This window comes from Sceloporus occidentalis, unplaced genomic scaffold (assembly GCF_023333645.1).
Source record: "Sceloporus occidentalis isolate IW3139 unplaced genomic scaffold, rSceOcc1.0.p SCAF_8, whole genome shotgun sequence".
NCBI lineage: Eukaryota > Metazoa > Chordata > Lepidosauria > Squamata > Phrynosomatidae > Sceloporus > Sceloporus occidentalis.
In genome coordinates, this window is record NW_028316988.1 from 30,828,231 (window position 1) to 30,847,885 (window position 19,655).

The following is a 19,655-nucleotide window of genomic DNA, read 5'->3' on the forward strand; positions in this document are numbered from 1 at the left end:
GCAGCTTTATTTTGGCTGTCCGTTTGGGCCTATAGTCTACTAAGACCTCTATATCTGTTTTGCATGTATTGCTTTCAAGCCAGGTGTCACCCATCCTATATCTGTGCGTTTCATTTTTTCCTGGCTAGATGAAATACTTTACATTTCTTCCTGTTGAAATCCCTTTTGGTTAATTCCAGTGCTCAGAACAGCACAGGAACATGCTTCCAGTGCACAACAGCTCAAAGATGCACATGTCAGACAGAGATGTGCAAGTAGGAAGCTTTTACGCCCAACTGTGAAACCTGGGCAGGGAAGGACCGCCATTTCCCTAGAAACACAAAAGGCCACATTCAAATGTGCTAGTGCGCACATATCCACCCATTCTAGTTCAAGAGGGATGCAAATAAGAGTTTCGTCTTGTCTGTGGTGAGGACCTCTCAACCGTTGAAAATGTCTTGTTCAAAGCGGAAAATACTTGAGATTTAAAACATCGGAACGCAGTAGTCGGGGGAGCTAGTCGGATATATATGTCCATCCAGGCCCCAGGTGTTTGAGTTGAATTATGGCTGCCACATTTACTGTGCCTCATCCTCTTTCTTATTATGAGTATTTTATTATTATGATCATATCCTGCCTTCTAGAGTCATAGTCCAATGCCCCAACCACTCTGCCACCCTGCCACCCTTCTTCTACTACTCCTTTTAGCTGTCAACCCTTGTTTGACTGGAATATATATACATATACATATACATATTGGATTCCCTGCTCTGCAGCACTTAACATATCCAAAATGTAAGGAAATATAAACTTTCTTTTGCGTATCCCTCCCCCCACAACACACATCCAGGCTGGGCCATTCAACACAGGATAACACACAAACTAACTCCACCATTAACATGTAAACCACTTCCTCCCAAACAACAACACACACTTCCATGCCACCAACCTCTGAAGATGCCAGCCACAGATGCAGGTGAAACATCAGGAATACAGTAAATTCTTCCAGAATGAAAACCGCAGAGAAAACTAATAGTTAATTTAAATGGAATCCTGCTGGGTGAGACTTTCTTGAGCCCATCCAGATCTTCTCCTTCAGCTAAAGAAAACAGTCCTTTTGCAGAGCTAATATTTCTCATTCGGAGCTTGGAAAAGTTCTTTTTTTAGACTACAGCACCCAAAAAACCCGGCCAAAATGATTGCAACTCTGGGAGATATTTTCAAAAATAATAATAACAACAAAATGGTTTGGTTTGGTGAGGAGATTCTGGTATCTGTCATCCAAAACAAGTCTTCCATTCTCGCCTGCTCAAACTTAAAATGCCTGAAGGATTGTCTAAAAAGATCAGGAAAACCAAAGACCTTTGGAGGAATTTGTGGGAATTTCCCTGCAAAAACCAGCTTTAACGCTATTTAAATCTCGGCACAGAAGTGGCAAGTCTGTTCCAAAGAAAGCAGTTTTTATTGCAGGATCCGGGAAAAGCTAGAGGATGGTCAGGGGTTTTGCAAACAGGGAGGAATATTCCCAGACCAACAACCTCCTTTGCAGACTTTGACACCACTGAATTTCAACTGGAAAAAAAATGTGCATGTTCTTTTCAATCCCTCCTTTGCTCTCAGATCAGAAAGATAAGAGCTGAGCCTCCCTTACCTGAAATGCTTGGGACCAAAGGTGTTTTGGATTTTGGAATATTTGCGTGTACGTGAGATATCTTGAGACCCATGTGTAAACACAAAATTCACCTACGTTTCACACACACCTTACATGCATAGTCTGAAGGTAATTTGATACACAACATTTAAACAATTTTGAGCATGAAACAAAAGGTTGTGTACACTGAACCATCGGAAAGCAAAGGTGTCACTCTTAAAGTGGCGGCAAACCAGGTTATTTTGGCATTTCTGCAAAATAAACAAAAGTCATGGCAGTTAAAGTGGTGCCAATCTGGCGCCTCAACAAATGGCACTTCCCAGAATTCCACAGCACTGAGACATGGCAGTTAAAGTGGTGCCCAACCGGATTGTTTCTGCAGTGCAGACGCAGCCATAGAGATGCAAATTTGCACCTACTAGGCTTTCCGCGTCATGCAACTTTCTCACCGCCGCAACTGCTGACGGAACACAGAATGCATAAAATCCGTAATATATATTTTTAAATTACTCATTTTTAACAAGTAATAAAATAAAAGCAGTGGTCAAGATCAACATTATCCCATTTTTTCCAGGTTATTTGGCCATGTTCTAGAAGAGTTTGTTCCAGATGTTTCGCCAGCATCTGCAGCTGGCATCTTCAGAGAGCATGTCTGGATGTTGTTGGATCTGCTACCTGGCCAACATGGCTACCCCAAGACGTTGTTATGTCTGTAACTTTATGACTCCGTAGCAATGTTGCAGACAATGTATTGAAACTGCATTAGTAAACTGCATACTTTCTGATGCACGTTGTCTAAAAAACTCATAGAATTATAGAGATGGAAGGGACCCCAAGGGGCCATCTATTCCAACCCCACGACCATGCAGAAATGCACAGCGAAAGTGTTCTCAAAAGAGCAGTGGCAGCGAGGGTTGTGGCCTTCCATGTTCTTTGGAGCATGGCTAAAGTGCCCCCCTAGTCTTCCACAATTGCCCACATCTTGTAGGTACTGTGCAGATTTTCTTTTATAGAAACCATTTTGTTGTGAGTGCTGGCGTTGCCTCAATGGGTTTAGGAGGAAACAGAAAATGGCCCCGGATCGTGCAAGTTCTCCGATTTCCCCACCCTGACTTATAATTTAAAAAGCCTCCATTAAAGAACCGATTCCTTTTTTTAGACTCCCTGGCTGAGATGTGTTGCATTTTCAAACTGCACCACTTGCAAATAGTTGTTTTTGCACAGCCGTTTCCTCTGAGGAGAGCAAAGACTCCTCCAAAAACTGTGCCGCAGAGACCCATCATTATCTCCTGGAGCTGCCAGCCAAGCTTCAGAACACACCAATTACATTTTATAATTAAAAGCAATGAAAAGGCAAGTGCCTATTATTCTGTACTTTCAAGTTTCATTAGTGGGTTTTGCTCAATCCCAGGTCACCTTCTGGGAATTTCCACCCAGTGGGGCAGAAAGCAGGTTTTCCTGGGCCCTAAGAGGAACCCAGATACACCTTCACAACATGGTTCCTACATAACAACATGCCGGGTTGCAGCTGACAGAAATCTGCCTTGCCATTACATCTGAACAAACTAGCCACGGTTTGTTGGGAGTCACAAACCAGAATAACAGAAACAATACATCAGGATGCAATGGACTGAGCTCTGACTTGTCATTACATCTGAACAAACTAGCTTGCTGCACTTTGCTCGCAACATTCCTCCAAGTTGCAACACGATTCATTCTTGAATGAGATCCCTGGCGGGCACAACACTCCCCAAAATGCCAACCTCGAATACAACAAAAGCACAAGATCTACAAAAGAAAATGCCAATTGGGGTCCGTACCTGTTTGAACTGTTCCTCGTAGGTCCAGTCTCCATGGTCGAGGACCGGGGTTTGCAGCTGGGACAGGACTTGGTGGGACACCCCGGATGACAGGCGCTCCGGGCCCCCTGAAATCCTGGAAGACTCCCCTCGGTATTGTTGGGGGGCCGGCTGCTTTCGGAAGAGCGGGGTTCCAGGGCTCGAGTGGGCTGCCCCTCCTGGGCCCAAGGCTTCTTCGCCCATCTCGTCCTCCTCATCGTAATCGTCCTCGTCTTCGTCGCCCAAATCATCTTCAAAATCCTCCCCGACCCATTTGCCTTTCCTGCCGGGTTGGGGGGCAGCAGGGTGGGGAAGGGGTCCAAGAAGGAAAGGTGACATAAAAAAGACGACAACATGAGGGTCTGGAAACTCACCTAGTGGGAGAACGGTTCCAAATTGGGGGTCCTGAGCCTGTATTTGAATTACAGTGAAACCAACCATCAGCAAAGTGTGGCCTGTGGGATGCGTGCAGCACCACGGAACCATTTTTGGGGTCGACCGGATTGAAAATATATACGGCCCCAAAAGTGATACAACCTTTCAAAATTTATTTTTTGCCCCCAAAGGACTTCTAGGATTATGGGGGGCATTTCCACCACGTTTCAGCACACAAAAACATTGTGTGCAAATTTTTCAACATGTATTTTTTGCCCTCAAAGATTCTCGAGTTTAGGCCTAGGAGAGGCCTTTTTTGAAAGAGGAACTAACTTCCGCTCACTTCCTTTGGTTAAAAAATGGCCTCCCGGGGCCTAAAACAGAACCAAACCACCCCCCAAAAACAGTGGTGAATGCTGGGAGTTGCACCCCAACAATCTCTGGGTGGCATGAATCTCACCCTAGCCCCATCCTGGCTACTTTTGCCACCATTTTAGGCACAAATTCACCCCCCAAAACGTCCCCATCTTTCTAAAAAAAGTTACTATGGTGTGGAAAATTTCGCTTAAAGGGAAATGCGATCTTTAGTAGAACTGGAGAAGGTTTAAAAAAGAGAGAGGAAGTGATATGAAATTATCGAAAGGCCTGGAGAAACTTCCCCCAAAGTTTCAACATTTGGGACTTGTTTCCCTCCAAACAAAAAGGGAGGAAAGGAAAGTTCGGGGAGATGTAACTGAAATATACAACATTTTGAAGATATGGATGAAGTGAGGAAGAAAGAGGTGCTTGTCTCCCTTTCTTTGAATATAACAACCACAAAACTCATCATCCAGTGAAATTAAAGGATAGAAAAGACCTATCATCCAGTGAAATTAAAGGATGGAGGTGTAAGGCGTTTGGCGGCGTCCGCAGTGCAGAATTAAACCGGTTTGGCACCACTTTAACTGCACTGACTTGATGCTATGGAAATCTAGGATTTGTAGTATTGAGCGCTATTGTATCTCCTCCGTCTGAGAGCTCTGGGACCACCGCAAACTACAAATCCCAGGGCTCCATAGCCATGGCAGTTAAAGCGGTGTCTAACTGGTTTATTTCTGCAGTGCGGAAGCAGCCTTCCTGGCACAAGGCACAAGGTACCCAGACCGTTGGGGGCAAAATTAGCTTACTTGCTAATTAGCTTACTTGCTGTTCACCGCTATGATCTTTGGAATAGTGGTATATAAATAAAACAAATTATTATTATTATTAATCTGTGGAACTCACTGCCACAATATGAAGTGATGGCTGTCAATCTGGATGGCTTTAAACCAGAAATGAGGGAAAGGAATAGTTTTCAGGGCCCATCAGAGGTCAATTTAAGAAAAACGACCCGTATGAACTCTAGGAGGTATGGGGACATTTTTGCCACACTTTAAATGACGTTTTAGGCCAGTCAGGAGGAATGTAAACTGTCACTAAATTTCTTCTCCGTCTATAATTTAAGCCATTTTCTACTGGCGACAAAAAAGGTCTTTGAAAACCATACAGTTTTAAGGCTATTAGTAACTTGGGTGCTTATTCTGCTCACAATTCCCAAAAGGTATCATTTCTAACACTGTAAGCCACTTTGATCATTTTAACAAAAAGCAGGGTACAAATAATGGTTTTATTTATTTTATTAGGTTGAGCACTTTCCGCTGCAGGAGGAGAGCATTTTCTGCAAATGAAAAAACAGTATCCGTACGTAGATATATTATTTTCTGTGCGGGGGGAAAAATCCCAGTTTCCTGCACAGAAAGACACCATTTTTGGCACATGTCATGAAATTTTGCATGGAACACCCCAACTGCAGCATTATTCTGTGCTTGAAATGGCCTTTTGGGCATAGAAATGCCTTTTCCTGTACAGAAAAAATTGCTATATTCTGTGCAAAACAAACATGTGTGAAATTTTCGGTATTTAATGTTACATTTTAATCCAAAACTGTTTTAATTTTGAAAATTGTTGGAATTGTTCTTTAAAATGTATTATATTAATGGATATTGATGTTTTTGTCCTATCTTTAAATTGCATTGCTTTAAATTTGCTGTTGAAGGCCTTGACTCCCTACAATGGGAGAAAAGCAGGATCTAAGTAAATAATAATAATAATAATAATAATAACAACTTAAATCCTGCTTTTCTCCCAATATAGAGGGTCAAGGAAGTAGACAGCAATACTATTATTATTATTATTATTATTTACTTAGATCCCACCTTTCCCCCAATATAGTGACTCAAGGTGGAGAACAGCAAATTTAAAATAATAATAATAATAATAATAATAATAATAATAATAATAATATGTTCAGGGTGTTTCATTTTACTATCAGACAGCTGGACTAGTAAGTAAGTAAGTATTTTACTGCGGTCATAGACCAGTATATGAAAGTCATATACTTAACTTTCTTACTTAGTTACTTAGGTCTAAAACGCACTGCAGAATAATCCAGTTTGAGACCGCTTTAACTGCCCTTGCTCAATGCTAGAGAATTTTGGGAACTGTGGTTTTGTGAGACTACAATTCCCAGGATTTCCTAGCAGAGCCAGGGCAGTTAAAGCGGTCTCAAACTGGATTATTTCTGCAGTGTGTTTTGGACCTTACTTAGTTACCTGGTTTAAAGTGGTTCTTTTTTCATCTGACCTTTCCTGGAGGGATCCAGGATTCCCTGGCCTAAACTCAGTTGTTGGTTACAAGGACAGCAGATCCACTGGATCAACATTTGATGTAAATCCCTCTGATTTAATGGGACTACTCTGTTTGGGGTTAACCATTGGATTCAGGCTTTGGAAATGCATTTTCAACTGCAAGCCAAGGGGGTATGCAATGGGGGCAAATCTCCAAAACTCAGCAAATACTTCACACATACACACACACACACCCCAAGACTCTTTGCAGCTGGGAGCAAGACTGTGCGTTGTGAAACCTTGCGTCCTCCCCAACTTTTAAAATTGCATGGAAAATTTCAGAGTGGAACGAAGCCCCGAGCATTTCTTTTTCAAACCTGCAAGACTGGTTTTGCCGCGGCGTTTTATGGCCACTCAAAAAACAACCCAAGGGGGTTGGAGAGGTTGTTCGAGAACAAGACCCAGCCAAGAGGAGAGCAAAAGAAAACAGAAACACAGGAATCACAAGATCTTGGCGCTGAAAGGGACCCCCGAGGGCCATCTAAACCAACCCGTCTTCCATGCAGGAAGTCACAGTCAAAGCATGCTTGAAAGACACTCATAAAAAAAGGAACTTTATACAGGCGGCCCTCCATATCCATGGATTTTCTCCAGCCCCAGATTCAACCATCAACGGTATGAAAATACTGCAAAATATGTATATATAAACCCCAAAAAGCAAATCTTGATTTTGCCATTTTATAGCAGGGACATCATTTTGTTATGCCATTGTATCTAATGGGACTTGAGAATCCGACGATTTCATTTCCCACTATAGCCTTCTTTTAATAAGCCAGGGACGGGCAAATTTTGTAGAAAAGTTACTTTTGGGGACTACAAATCCATGCTGGTGGGAGAATTCTGGAAGCTGTAACCCCCAACAGCCTGGTGGATGGAGTAGCAGATGGATGGTTTTCAGGCCAACAGATTCAAATGACCAGAAAACAGATGCCAAAGGCATGTGTCCCACCAAGAGTGCACGAAATGCGCACCTTGGTGACATGTTGTCTTATTAAGTGGGCACTACGTGGGTGCCTGGACCCGTTACGAGAACTACTGTGCCATATGGGTAGGGAAGCTGGGCGAGCACCTGGCAGGCCCCTCTCTTCTGAGGTGTTGGCCAGAAGCAAACTGACCGCTCAATGGAGAGGAAAGGGAATCTCACCCAGCCTCTTCTGCCCCCCTGTTGGACCGAAACCCCCAAAAGAGACCCCTCAGTTCACCCTCCCCTTAAAAAGTCAGGCTGAAACCCAAGACTATCATCCCCAATTTGGAACCCGTGACCCAAGTGGAACTATGCAAAATATATGCAAAGCAGGAAACAAGAGATGCCACTCACATTGCTTCGTCCTCTTCCTCCGAGTCAATCTCTGGTGGGTACTCTTCCTCGTCCTCCTCTTCCTCCCCTTCTACCCTTCCTCCGGGGTCCTCTTCGGAGGAACGGCTCTCTTCTTCTTCTTCCTCCTCCTCCTCCTCCTCCTCCAGGCTGGATGAGTGACTGAGTCCGGCTGCGGCTGCCCGCATGGCTGCCAATGCTGCCATCTGTGCCCTCTGTATCCGGGCACTCTCGGGTTCTCCAGGCTCCTCACAAGCAGAGGGGTCGCGGCTGGCACGGGGCAACGGGGCAGCCCCGGAGGTTGGCTGGGGTGCTGGAGGCGCCTGGCATGATGCCCGGGACTGGTCCTCGGACAGCGGTGCCAGCTGCTGTTGGCGTGCCTCCATCTCCTGCTGCAGCCGGGCCTGTTGTTGGCGCTGCAAGTTCTCCATCACCGCCTGCAGCTTCATGGCCCTGCCTGCAGGGGGTGGCACCCCCCGGGCAGCAGATGGGGTTGAGGGGCCCACGTCTTGCACCACAAGGGAGGCAGGCGCCAGGCAGCGGTCGGCCGGGGTCAGCGCCGTTGGGGAGGCCAGCTGTGGGCCTTGCTGGCCCGACTCTGCCGGGATCCCAGAGCCTGGAGGCTGTTGCCTCTCGAACTCAGACCTCAATGCTTGATGCTTGGGAGAGTGCCCCGTTAAGGCAAAAAATTACAATTCCATCCACATGCACACATGGAGTATTGCTTTAAAAATTACTTGCGATTCTTTTGGGTTCAGACCCACTAAAAAGCAAATGGGTCACTTTGCTCCAACCAAGTTGCCCCTGGGAGCTGTAGTTCCGCCCCAAGTTCCTACCCATCCAAGAGGGCCATTAAGATTAATCCGGGTGCTGCAAATTTTCCTTTTTCTTCTTCATCTAGGCTTTAGAGGAAACCCTGTCCAAAACAGGAGAAGAGAACAAGAAACCCGTTAGCACTAATGAGGACTATAATCTTAACTTTTTAAAGTGTCCCTTCTCCAACCCTCTGACTATCCAATCCTGGGATTTGTAGTTTGCTGGGGCACCAAAGCTCTCTGACAGGGAATCGCTCACCAAATCATTGCTGACTTTTTGGCAACCCTAAAGCAAACCTATAATGGGGTTTTCTTGGCAAGATTTGTTCAAAGGAGGCTCGCTGTTGCCATCTTCTGAGGCTGAGAGAGTGTGACTCACTGAAAGTGACCCAGTAGGTTTCATGGCTGAGCAAGAAATTGAACCCTGGTCTCTGGAGTCATTGTCCAATGCTGCAACCACGCTGGCTATTGCTGTCAAATGTGGCAACCAAGGTATGAACCCAACATGGCATGAGGGTGTATCCATACAGTCAACATAATGCAGTTTGGCACCACTAAAAGTGCTAACACTCCATCCTGTGGGATCTTGGGATTTGTAGTTTTGCAAAGCCTTTAGCCTTCTGTGGCATAGAATGCTGGTGCCTTGCCAAACTACACATCCCAGGATACCATAGGACGGAGCCACAGCCTTTAAATTGTCCTGGAGGAACCTGTAATGCAGGAACCCACAAACCAAAGCATCCCTAAAATCTTAAGACTCCATCCTTCAAAAATAAGCACAATATTGTATTCTTGGAAGGTTTTTGTTTTTGCAACCTCCTCATATTCAGCTAAATATTAATTTTTTAAATATGCATTGCACACACATAAAATCATTATTTAGGTTTTCTTTTGGGTGGCGTGCAAGATTCGGTAACAACAAGCACATCCAGTCGCATGACAGAAAACTCTCCTGCCCTGGCACTCCCTCCCGCTGAAGTCAATGGATGAATGAAAGAAAGCCTTTATTTCCATCATCCAAAAGCCACTGCAACCATTCTATTAAAGTTAAAAGTTAACATTTTCACCGTCTTCATAATCCAGAATAGTTAAATGACTATACAATGCAATGCAATGCAAAATAATATGCAATGCAAAGAAAAAATGCTGAAAGCTATCCATCATCAGGACTCCGGGAAACCATACTCAGCTATGTTTTCACTGCACTCACTATGAATTTTGCAAGCAGTTGTTGTCGTTGTGTGTCTTCAAGTTGTTTCCAACTTCCAGCAACCCTAAGGCGGCTCTGTAACAGGATTTTCCTAGCAAGGTTTGTGCAGAAGGGGCTTCACACCATTGCCTTTCTTTGACACTACAATACCTCTGAATGGTAGAAATGATGCAGTGCGACACCACTTCAAGTGTCACTTCATCCTACGGCTCCCTGGGATTTGCAGTGTTGCACTGTCTGGAGCCATCTCTGCCAAAGAGGGGCAGTGCCTCCCCAAACTACACATCTCAGGATTCTGTCAGAGGAAGCCGTGGCAGTTAAAGTGGTGTCATACTGCATTATTTCTACAATACAGATGCATCCTACAATCATAGGGTTGGAAGTGACCTTCAGGGGTCATCCAGTCCAAACCCCTGCCATGCAGGAAAACACAACCAAAGCAGCCCCAACAGATGGCCTGAGAGAGTGTGACTTTCCTAAGGTCACTCCAAGGTTTCGATGGCCAAGTGGAGATTCAAACCCTGGTCTCTCAAAGTCCGACACCGAAACTGCCAGTACATGCTGGCTTTCAAGATTTGTTCAGACAAGGTTTGCCACTGCCTTCCTCTAAAGCTGAGAGAGTGTGACCTGCCAAACCTTGCCAAGAAAATCCCATGATAGGTTCCCCTTAGGGTCGCCATAAGTCAGAAATAACCTGAAGGCATACAACAATTACTAACAACATCATCAGCAGCATTAAAATAATCTAACCTCCCTCCATTAATAATAATTATTATTATTGACATCATTCAAAACATCTCCCTCCAATTAATTAACAGAAAGCCTCACCATTTGAGGCTTTGATTTTTGGAGATTATTATTATTTTTGCATTTTCGGCAGAGGGAAAGTAAACAGATGCAAATAGATGTGAATTTGTGCAGGCAAGTGAAGACAATGATCCTCAGTGTGAATGTGCAAATCTCCGCAGCAATGCGCAGAATACACTTGCGTTTCAACTAGCCCCTGATCAATGCACACTGGCAAGTACAGTGCGCAAACACAGTGACACCGCTAGATGCCAAGTCCAATTTTCCTGCAAAAAAAAGAGGAGCAACGTCGACACAAATACTCCTTGCGCACGGACAAAAATTATGCGCAAGACCAAACATGCCCCTAGGAACATCTCACTCCAACATTTCCATCTCCATAATAAAGCCATAACACGCTCGGGTTGGTTTTTTAACAAGCAATATGACTTTTATTTATTTATGCACTCTTTGCTAACCTTGAAGCCATGGGCAACAGCAGAGAGAGAGAGAGCACAAATGCATTCCTTCCTAGAGATTAAAACCTCATTTGAAAAATCCAGCTGGGAAACCAGTTTTGCAAAAACCAAACGCTGCCCTCAGGAAATTGCACAAAAATGGAGCCAACCAGTGCAACCTGGGAGGCCTTGATTTTGCTGATGATTTAAATGAGGCCAAATATTAGACTGCCAGCTCCAAAAAAAGGTTTTGCGCGCATGGATTTTGGAGCAAAAAAGGGGAGAGGTATTCTAAAACTTTTGCAAGTTAACATAGGTCTATGGGTTGAGTCCAAAACTTTGTTGTGTGATTCTGTGCCTTCAAGATGGCCAGCGTGGTGGAGTGGTTTGAGTGTTAAAAGACCAAGGTTCGAATCCCACCTCGGCCACAAAACCCACTGGGTGACCGTAGGCAAGTCAGCCTCAGAGGAAAGCAATGGCAAACCTCCTCTGAAGAAATCTTGCCAAGAAAACCCCAGGATAGGTTGACACCCTAAGTGGGAAATAACCTGAAGGCAGATGACAACAACAAGATGGCTTGCCTATCACAGAGTTGACTTAACAAGATTTCTTCAGAGGAGGTTTGCTGACAGTGCCTTCTTCTGGGGCTGAGAGAGTATGGCAAAGACTTCTCCAAGAATCACAAATGCTGCTGGCTCAGGGTTGAGTGTTTCAATCTCAAAAACAAGTAACACAACAAGAACGTTCCCATGTTCTGGCTTGGGCTGGCCAGTTCTCCGGAGGTCATAGGATCCTAGAGTTGGAGGAAACCCCCAAAGATCATCCAATCCAACCCCCTTTGCCCATGCAGGAAGACACAACCATAGGATCCTAGAGTTGGAAGAGACCCCCAAGGGCCATCCAGTTCAACCTTATTCAGCCATGCTGGAATACAGAGAATCCTAGAGTTGGAAGAGACCCCCAAAGGCCATCCAGTTGACCCCCTTTGGCCATGCAGGAAGACACAACCATAGAATCCTAGACTTGGATGCCATGCAAGTAAACACTATCAAAGCCTTCCCTGGACAGAGGACCATCCAATCCATTTGAAAACCTCCAAAGAAGGAGACTCCATCGTTCTCCGAAGCAGCGTACTATTCTGACTGTCAGGAGGTTCTTCCTAACATTATAGTGGAATCTCTTTTCCCATAGTTTAGATCCACTGCAACGTGTTCGAGTTTCTGGAGCAGCCGAAACAAGCTTGCTCCATCCTCAATAGGACACCTCTTCACATATTTACTGTATACACTCATGCAGAAGTCTAGCAATTTAGGGCAAAAAAATGCCCCCAGAAAACCTGAGTTGACTTATCCATGGCCAGTCAACATACGCAGTGTATCTTAACTCTTATTTAAAAGAAGGAACCATCCCCTGGTGAAAAGAAGTATAATCTGTCCTGGAAGCACCGACTCCCTCTACTTTGTCATCCACCCAGCCTTTAAAGTAAGCACCAAAAGTTATGTCTGCTGGAATTTTTTAGGTTCTTTGACGTTCTTTTGCTTTGCTTCATGCTTCAGATCCTTTGCTATAAGGCACTGAGTTTTACCCTCAACTTATCCACGGGTCATAGCAAAATCCATAACTTTGGCCCCAAACCTTGCCCTTGACTTATACATGAGGTCGATTTATAGTTGCGTACGTATGCTAAACAGGTTCAACCAAGGAGGGCGAAACGGGGCTTTTGCCCTCCCAACAAACTCAGCCCCAAAATGGAAAGCTACCAATGTGCCCACTTAAATGGGATTTACAATGTCCACAACAAATTAGACCCATTTTACAGACCGTCTGCAAAGCAATGGAGGCCGTACCTTGGTTCCCCAACTGCCGCAGAATCCTTGCCAACTGAGCACACCTTGACGGAACGTGATAACATCAGACGAGACCGTAGCCAATCAGGAGGCTCTATTCCCTGAACTTGCGCATCTGCTCTCACCCCATTGGCTACAGCACTAGAAATAAATGGAAGGGTAAACACATTTCTAGAGCTCTCGTTGGTGGGATCTTGGATGATGTTGTTTCGTGGGGTGGCGCAAAGCCTAGTGCGCTTGGAAAATCCCAACTCTGGCTGTATCCCAAGGATGCAAATTGAACCACTGGGTCCTAAAGAGTGAATAGGGACCCCAAGGGTCATGCAGTGCAACCCCCATCAGTTATGCAGGAATCTATAGCTAAAGCATCCATGAAAGACAGCCACCCAACCGAGGCAGTCCATCCACTGCCAAACAGCTCCAGCAGGAAAGATGTACTTCTGAATAGTCACCAACTTGAACCCATTGGTTTGTATTTTAGTTTCCAGACTTGGAAAGAAGGAGACTTAACCAAGAGACTACATTTCATTGTTGAACTGCTTTTAGGGTCAAGATTCCTCCACTAATTTGAGTTTTCTAGTCTTTGGAGCAGCAGAAAACAAGACATCTCCATCTTCTACACCTTCATAAATGTGTGTGTGTGTGAGAGAGAGAGAGAGAGATTAGATATGATAGATCCCTTCATAAACTGAGAGATGGCTGTCATGACTCTGAAAAGTAGAGAACTGCAGCCCAGCAGACAGGATCAAGATGCCTTTCCATGTTAAAACAGAGAAGAGAGAGGGAGGTAATAAAAGGGAATGTGGCAGTAGCTTGAAGACTTAAGTAATTTTTATTTTTGCTTGAATCATAGAATCATAGAATCATAGAGTTGGAAGAGACCACTAGGGCCATCCAGTCCAACCCCCTGCCATGCAGGAAATCCAATTCAAAGCATCCCCGACAGATGGCCATCCAGCCTCTGTTTAAAGACCTCCAAGGAAGGAGACTCTATCACCCTCCGAGGGAGTGCATTCCACTGTCGAACAGCCCTTACTGTCAGGAAGTTCCGCCTAATGTTCAGGTGGAATCTCTTTTCCTGTAGCTTGCATCCATTGTTCCGGGTCCTGTTCTCTGGAGCAGCAGAGAACAAGCTTGCTCCCTCTTCAATATGACATCCTTTCAAATATTTAAACAGGGCTATCAATATTTAAACAGGGCTATCATAAGATGCAGTACAGGTAGGGTTGCCATAAGTCAGGACCTCCAAACCGGGACAAATGTAGGACAAATGCAGGACAACATTTTCAAATGTAGGACACATTTTTTTTAAATGGAGGACACGCGAAAAAATTGAGGCTTTTTTAGAAATGTTAATATAAATACATGTTTCTTAGGCATGATCAAAATGGAGGACATTTTGACATTATTCATAGACAGATCGCAGAAATGTACTTCCCTTTCTGGCCACCCCCCTCTCCCCATTCCAAACAGCACATTTGGGCATTGAACATGGCTTTATTTTAACATTGCCTCTTGCATATTTCAGAGGCTTATTCCACAACCAAACCCTTTGGGTTTAACACTGAACATGGGTTAACATGGCTATGCATATAGAACATGCTCAAGGGACTTTGGTTTTTCTTCATTTTGACTTGTTTTGTCTGTATTCCTCCCCACTAAATAAAGATGAAATGGAGTTAATGGGTACAAGTTGTTAAACAAAAAAGTCTTGTGAGACTCTGTAGGCAAGAGGTGCACCATGTTAAGAACTGCATTAAGCACACTTAGGCTGCTGCCACACTGCTTTCACTCTCATCACTCCATCCTATGGAATCCTGGGATTTGTAGTTTGTTGTGGTGCCAGGGCTGGGCTTTGAAATCTCAGGCATAAGAGAGGCAAAAGGCTTGGGCTCCATCTACACTGGAGAAATGATCTGGTTTGAGACCACTTTAACTGCCTCGGCTGAATACTATGGAATTCTGGGAATGGTGGTCTGTTCCAGCACCACAGCAGAATGGCAGTTAAACCCCTGGAAAGCTCTCTGACCAAGGTGACCAATGCCCTCACCCCAAAATGTAGGGCACCAAGCAAAAAAATATAGGATATGGCCAAAAATAAAAGCTAAAAACACCCATGTAATTATAAATCCATGCTTCTTAGCCATGATCCAAATGGAGGACATTTTGAAATTTGACAGAAGAGGACATGTCCTGGAAAAGGAGGAGGATGCCTGGTCACCTTGTCTCTGGTCCAAAACACACTGCAGAAATAAAACAATGCTGGACTGAAATGCCCAGAGTTCCTCACCAAAGCTGCATCCACACTGAGGAAATAATCTTAACTGTCCTGGGTTAGTGCTGGGGAATGCTGGGAATTGTAGTACACTGTGGCCCCAGAGCTATCTCTGACAGGGAGTCCCATAACCCTCCAAACGTAGTTGAACTGCAGTGCCCAGAATTCCTCCCCAGGTGCATCCACACTGAGGAAATGGTCCAGTTTGAGACTGCTCAGTGCTGCGGAATCCTGGGAATTGTAGTCTATTGTGGCCTCAGAGCCATCACTGACAGAGAAGTCTCAATGTCTCCCAAACACTCGCATTCCCAGGATTCCCTAGCATTGAGTTAAAGCAGTCTCAAAGTGGGTTATTATTCCTGCAGTGTGTGAGAGAGATATAAAAGCTAGGGACTGGATTCATTTGGAGGATCTCTGTGTCCAAAACACACTGCTTGGACTGCCAGGGCTCAGTGCTATGGAATCCTGGGAATTGTAGTTTATTGTGGCACCAGAGCTCTCTGACAGAGAAGGCCAAATGCCTCACAGAGACCAGAATTCCAGGGCATTGAGCTTTGGCAGTTAAAGGGGTCTCAAAGTGCGGGGGGGGGGGGGGAAGCCAGAGAGTGTGAATGAGCAGCTCACCTCGGCTGGAGGAGGAGGAGGGAGAGAGCCAAGGGAAGTGGCCAGGACCACCGGAGGAGCCCCTGCTTTTCCTCATCATCTCAGCCTCCTCATTGCTGGCAAGAAGCTCTGGTGCCACAAGAAACTACAATTCCCAGAATCCCATAGCACTGAGCCATGGATGTTTAAGGGGGGGTCAAACTATTTCTGCAGCCTTCTGCTACCCCAAAGCCCTTCCTATTTACAAGCAAGGCAAAATCTCTTCCTTCTCCAAGCCATTGAAAACTAACCAAAGTGGAGGGCTGATTGCTTCTTTCTCATTGGTCAGCTTCGGGAGAAATTTGCATATTACAAGTAAAGGTGTTTAGGGCCTCAAAAAATGATCCTGTGATAAAGAATTACAAGAATACTGACGTGGCAGACATTTAAAAGATGAGGCATTTAGACTCCCAGTGAAACATGAACCATTTATGGCCTTTTTTTTCTTTTCTCACTGTAACCTGGAAAGTAAGGCCTCTTGCAAGACATATATACCAACGTGGGTGGGCAAAAGTTCCGAGTGGCAGATGTCTTGAAGACCTGCTCTCTAGGCTACGCCAGTGCGCCAGGCGGGGAGAGTGGCGCACAGCCGCGCAGGACGGCGGGGAGGAGGCACGGGAAGGCTGAACCGGGGGCTAGGGGCCAAACCGGACCGGGACTGGGAGGGGCCCCCCAAAGGCGGGTTTGTCACGGGGGCCGCCGGGTTATGGCATCCCTAAGTACAGGGTGAGATGAAAGCCTCAGCTGTAAAGCATGTATGTATGTGTATATATGTATATGTATATGTATTTTGTATTTCTCTGAAGATGCCAGCCACAGATGCTGGCGAAACATCAGGAATAAACTCTTCTAGAACATGGCCACACAGCCCCAAAAACCCACAAAAAAATACATATTTATATAGTTGTGGGAAGGAAACAGAATTCAATAGGAAGCAGAAAGGTGCAAAGCCTGCCCCTTGCCATTTTATGACACCATTGTATTTAATAGGATCTTGCTATCCATGTGTGTGTCTGTGTCTCTCTCTCCTGGAACCAAGCCCCAGATGATACCAAAGGCTCATTATATTAATATATGTAATATATGTAATATAATATTAAAATATGTAGTGCGCAATGAAGCCCTGTCTCGATTCATATCTGCTAATTCAATTCTGCTGTTTCTCTTCTTACTCTTCCATTGCAATTCCCTTGTTCGAGGACTGCGACCTGTACATCCCTGACTGTGAATCCCAGAAGGCCAAAACATTCTGCAATAGACCCTCTTGCAAAAGGCCATTCGTTCTGAGTACAAATTACAGCCAGCCATATTTTCCACCCCATCAGCTTTTATTTTATCACAATGGGAAGGAAAATCAAACTGAGAAGGAAGGATGACGACTGAGCATTGGATGACAACCATGGAGGCCAGAGTTCGATTCCTGGCTTGGCCATGGCACCCTGCAGGTTAGCTTGGGCAAGTCATACTCTCTCAGCCTCAAACAAAGGCAATGCAAACCTCCCCTGAACAAACCTTGCCAAGAACCCCTCATGATAGGTTTGCCTTAGGGTCACCATAAAGACTTGAAGACATGCAGCAACAACAGCCTTAGAAGTCCCACTCTTTCAGCCTCAGGGAAGGGCAATGCAAACCCCCTCGGAACAAATCTCGGCAAGAAAACCCCATGATAGGGTTGCTGCACGTTGCAAAAGACTTAAATGCACGCAAGATCAAGGGAAAGTCGGCATTTGTAGAGGGCAAGACTTTGTTGGAACAGTCAATTTTCATCCCCAGTGGAAACTTTTTAGGCTGTTTTCGTCCCCACCTGCAAACGCCCGCCATCCCAAAAAATAAGGGTATTATAGTAATAATCCCCAGAATGCCCCTGCTATCATGGCCCCCCTAAAGGAGACAGTCTTTTTACCAAAGACTTAGAAAATGGACCAGAACCATGCTTCCCAAACTCTGGTCCTCCAGTCTGCAAAGGGAGCTTCCAGACCCTTTGGGATGAACTGAAAGACAGACGCTGGGAGCGTGAGCTTCCTTATTATTATTATTATTAAAATATTATTTTGCAAAGGTCCTTTGACAAACTTAAAGACCCAGAAGTTGGTAGCATGTGCTTTGATATGACCACTATTATTGTTGTTGTTGTTATTATTATTATTATTATTATTATTATTATTAATTATGCAAAGGTCTCTTGCAGCCCCTTTGAGATGAACTGAAAAACAGCAGTTGGCCGCATTAGCCTTGATACAAAGATTATGATTATGGTTATGAAAAGGGATCTTGCAGCATCTGTGAGACAAACTGAAAGACAAGTTGGTCGCATTAGCTTTGATATGATGATGATGATGGTGATGATGATGCAAAGTGATCTTGCAGCACCTATCAGACGAACTGAAAGAAAGATGTTGGTCACTTCTGTAGACTTGAGCCTCCTTCCGCAGATGCAGGTTTTTGAAATGTATTTTTAAAATAGCTTTTTAGAAGTTACTTTTTTAAAATAATATGCACTGAAACGTGGTTTTAAACTAAAGCATGCATCTGAAGACGGAGGCTCAAGTCTACGAAGGTTTATGCTACCAACTTCTTTCTTTCAGTTACTCTCAAAGGTGCAGCATGATCCCTTTGCAGACTAACATGGCTATTATATCTTTGAATCTGAGACTTCAATTCCCAGAAGCCCTAGCCCATCTGGCCAACAATCAGGAATTCTGGGAGCTGAAGTCCAAAACATCTGGAGGGCCAAAGGTTTGGAACCACTGGATTAAAGCAGCGTTTCCAAAACTTTGGTCCTTCCAAGTGTTTTGGACTTCAGCTCCCAGAAGCCCTAGCCAGTTGGGCCAACAATCAGGGATTCTGGGAGTTGAAGTCCAAAACATCTGGACAATCGAAGCTTGGGAAACACTGGACTAGAGGAAAACCTTACCAAGTTTGCAGATGATGCAGAACTGGGAAGCTAACACATGTGAAAATATATAATGGTGAGCTATGTTGGCCATGTAGCATAGTACAACATCCACAAGCAATACCTTTATTGGAGCAACCAAAAGGCACAAAATATATATTGCAAGCTTTGAAAGCTCCACTGGCTTCTTCACCAAGGAAAGGTGTTTAAAAGCATACAAGAAAAAAAATTACAATGCTGTTTGTCCCAAGCCTGCATTTTGTCAAGATGTGAACAGAATCGAAAGGGACCTTGACGACCTCGAAAACTGGACTGAAACTCAAGAATATTTAGCACAAGGAATGAGTAACGCTCTGGGTGTGGCATGGAAATTTACTACCCAGAGAGAAAACTACTACTGGTCTTGGCAGCGGTGTGCCTTCGAGTCACTTCTGACCTTTGGAGACCATAAAGTTTGCCACTGCCATTATGCAAGGCTGAGAGAGTGTGACTTGGCCAAGGTCTGAGCAGAGATTCGAATCCTCGCCTCAGACCCAAAGCACTGCACCACGCTGGGCTTTGTGATACTCCTCCTCCTATTACTATTACTACTTCTTGAAAGCTGCCCAACTACTTTATCTTCATATCCTTGAAATCTAGATAGTACCTTTCCATGGCTGGGTGAAATCACTCTCAACAACATCATCCTCGACAACAGCGATAAAGACACTTGTTTGAAGGCTGGTCGCTGGCGTCAGACTAGAGAAGCTTGTTTCCGATCAGCTAGCAAACTTTTTGGCTCCAATTTCTGATCCCTTTTAGTTCCAGCAAAGCCAGCATCATGATTCCCAAATTCTGGTCCTCCAGATGTTTTGGACTTCAACTCC

General features: G+C 44.7%; 1 protein-coding gene across 4 annotated transcripts in view; it reads right to left on the minus strand.

The window, feature by feature from the left end:
* The window catches only part of LOC149308513 (AT-rich interactive domain-containing protein 3A-like), a 77,117-nt gene that overhangs the window by 52,714 nt on the left and 4,748 nt on the right, over positions 1-19,655 (minus strand). For 3 of the 4 annotated variants that reach the window (XR_016282162.1, XR_016282161.1, XM_089535878.1), the window contains exons 2-3: positions 7,867-8,779; positions 3,451-3,751 (exon numbers count right to left, since the gene is read on the minus strand). Coding sequence is in view for 2 of the 4 variants with exons in the window: in XM_089535878.1 (XP_089392004.1) it covers positions 3,451-3,751; positions 7,867-8,312 (747 nt within the window). In the remaining 2 variants the exon portion in view is untranslated. Of the gene's footprint in view, positions 1-3,450; positions 3,752-7,866; positions 8,780-12,979; positions 13,029-19,655 lie in introns of those variants that run through there. The other variant, XM_089535879.1, reaches the window with a different exon arrangement.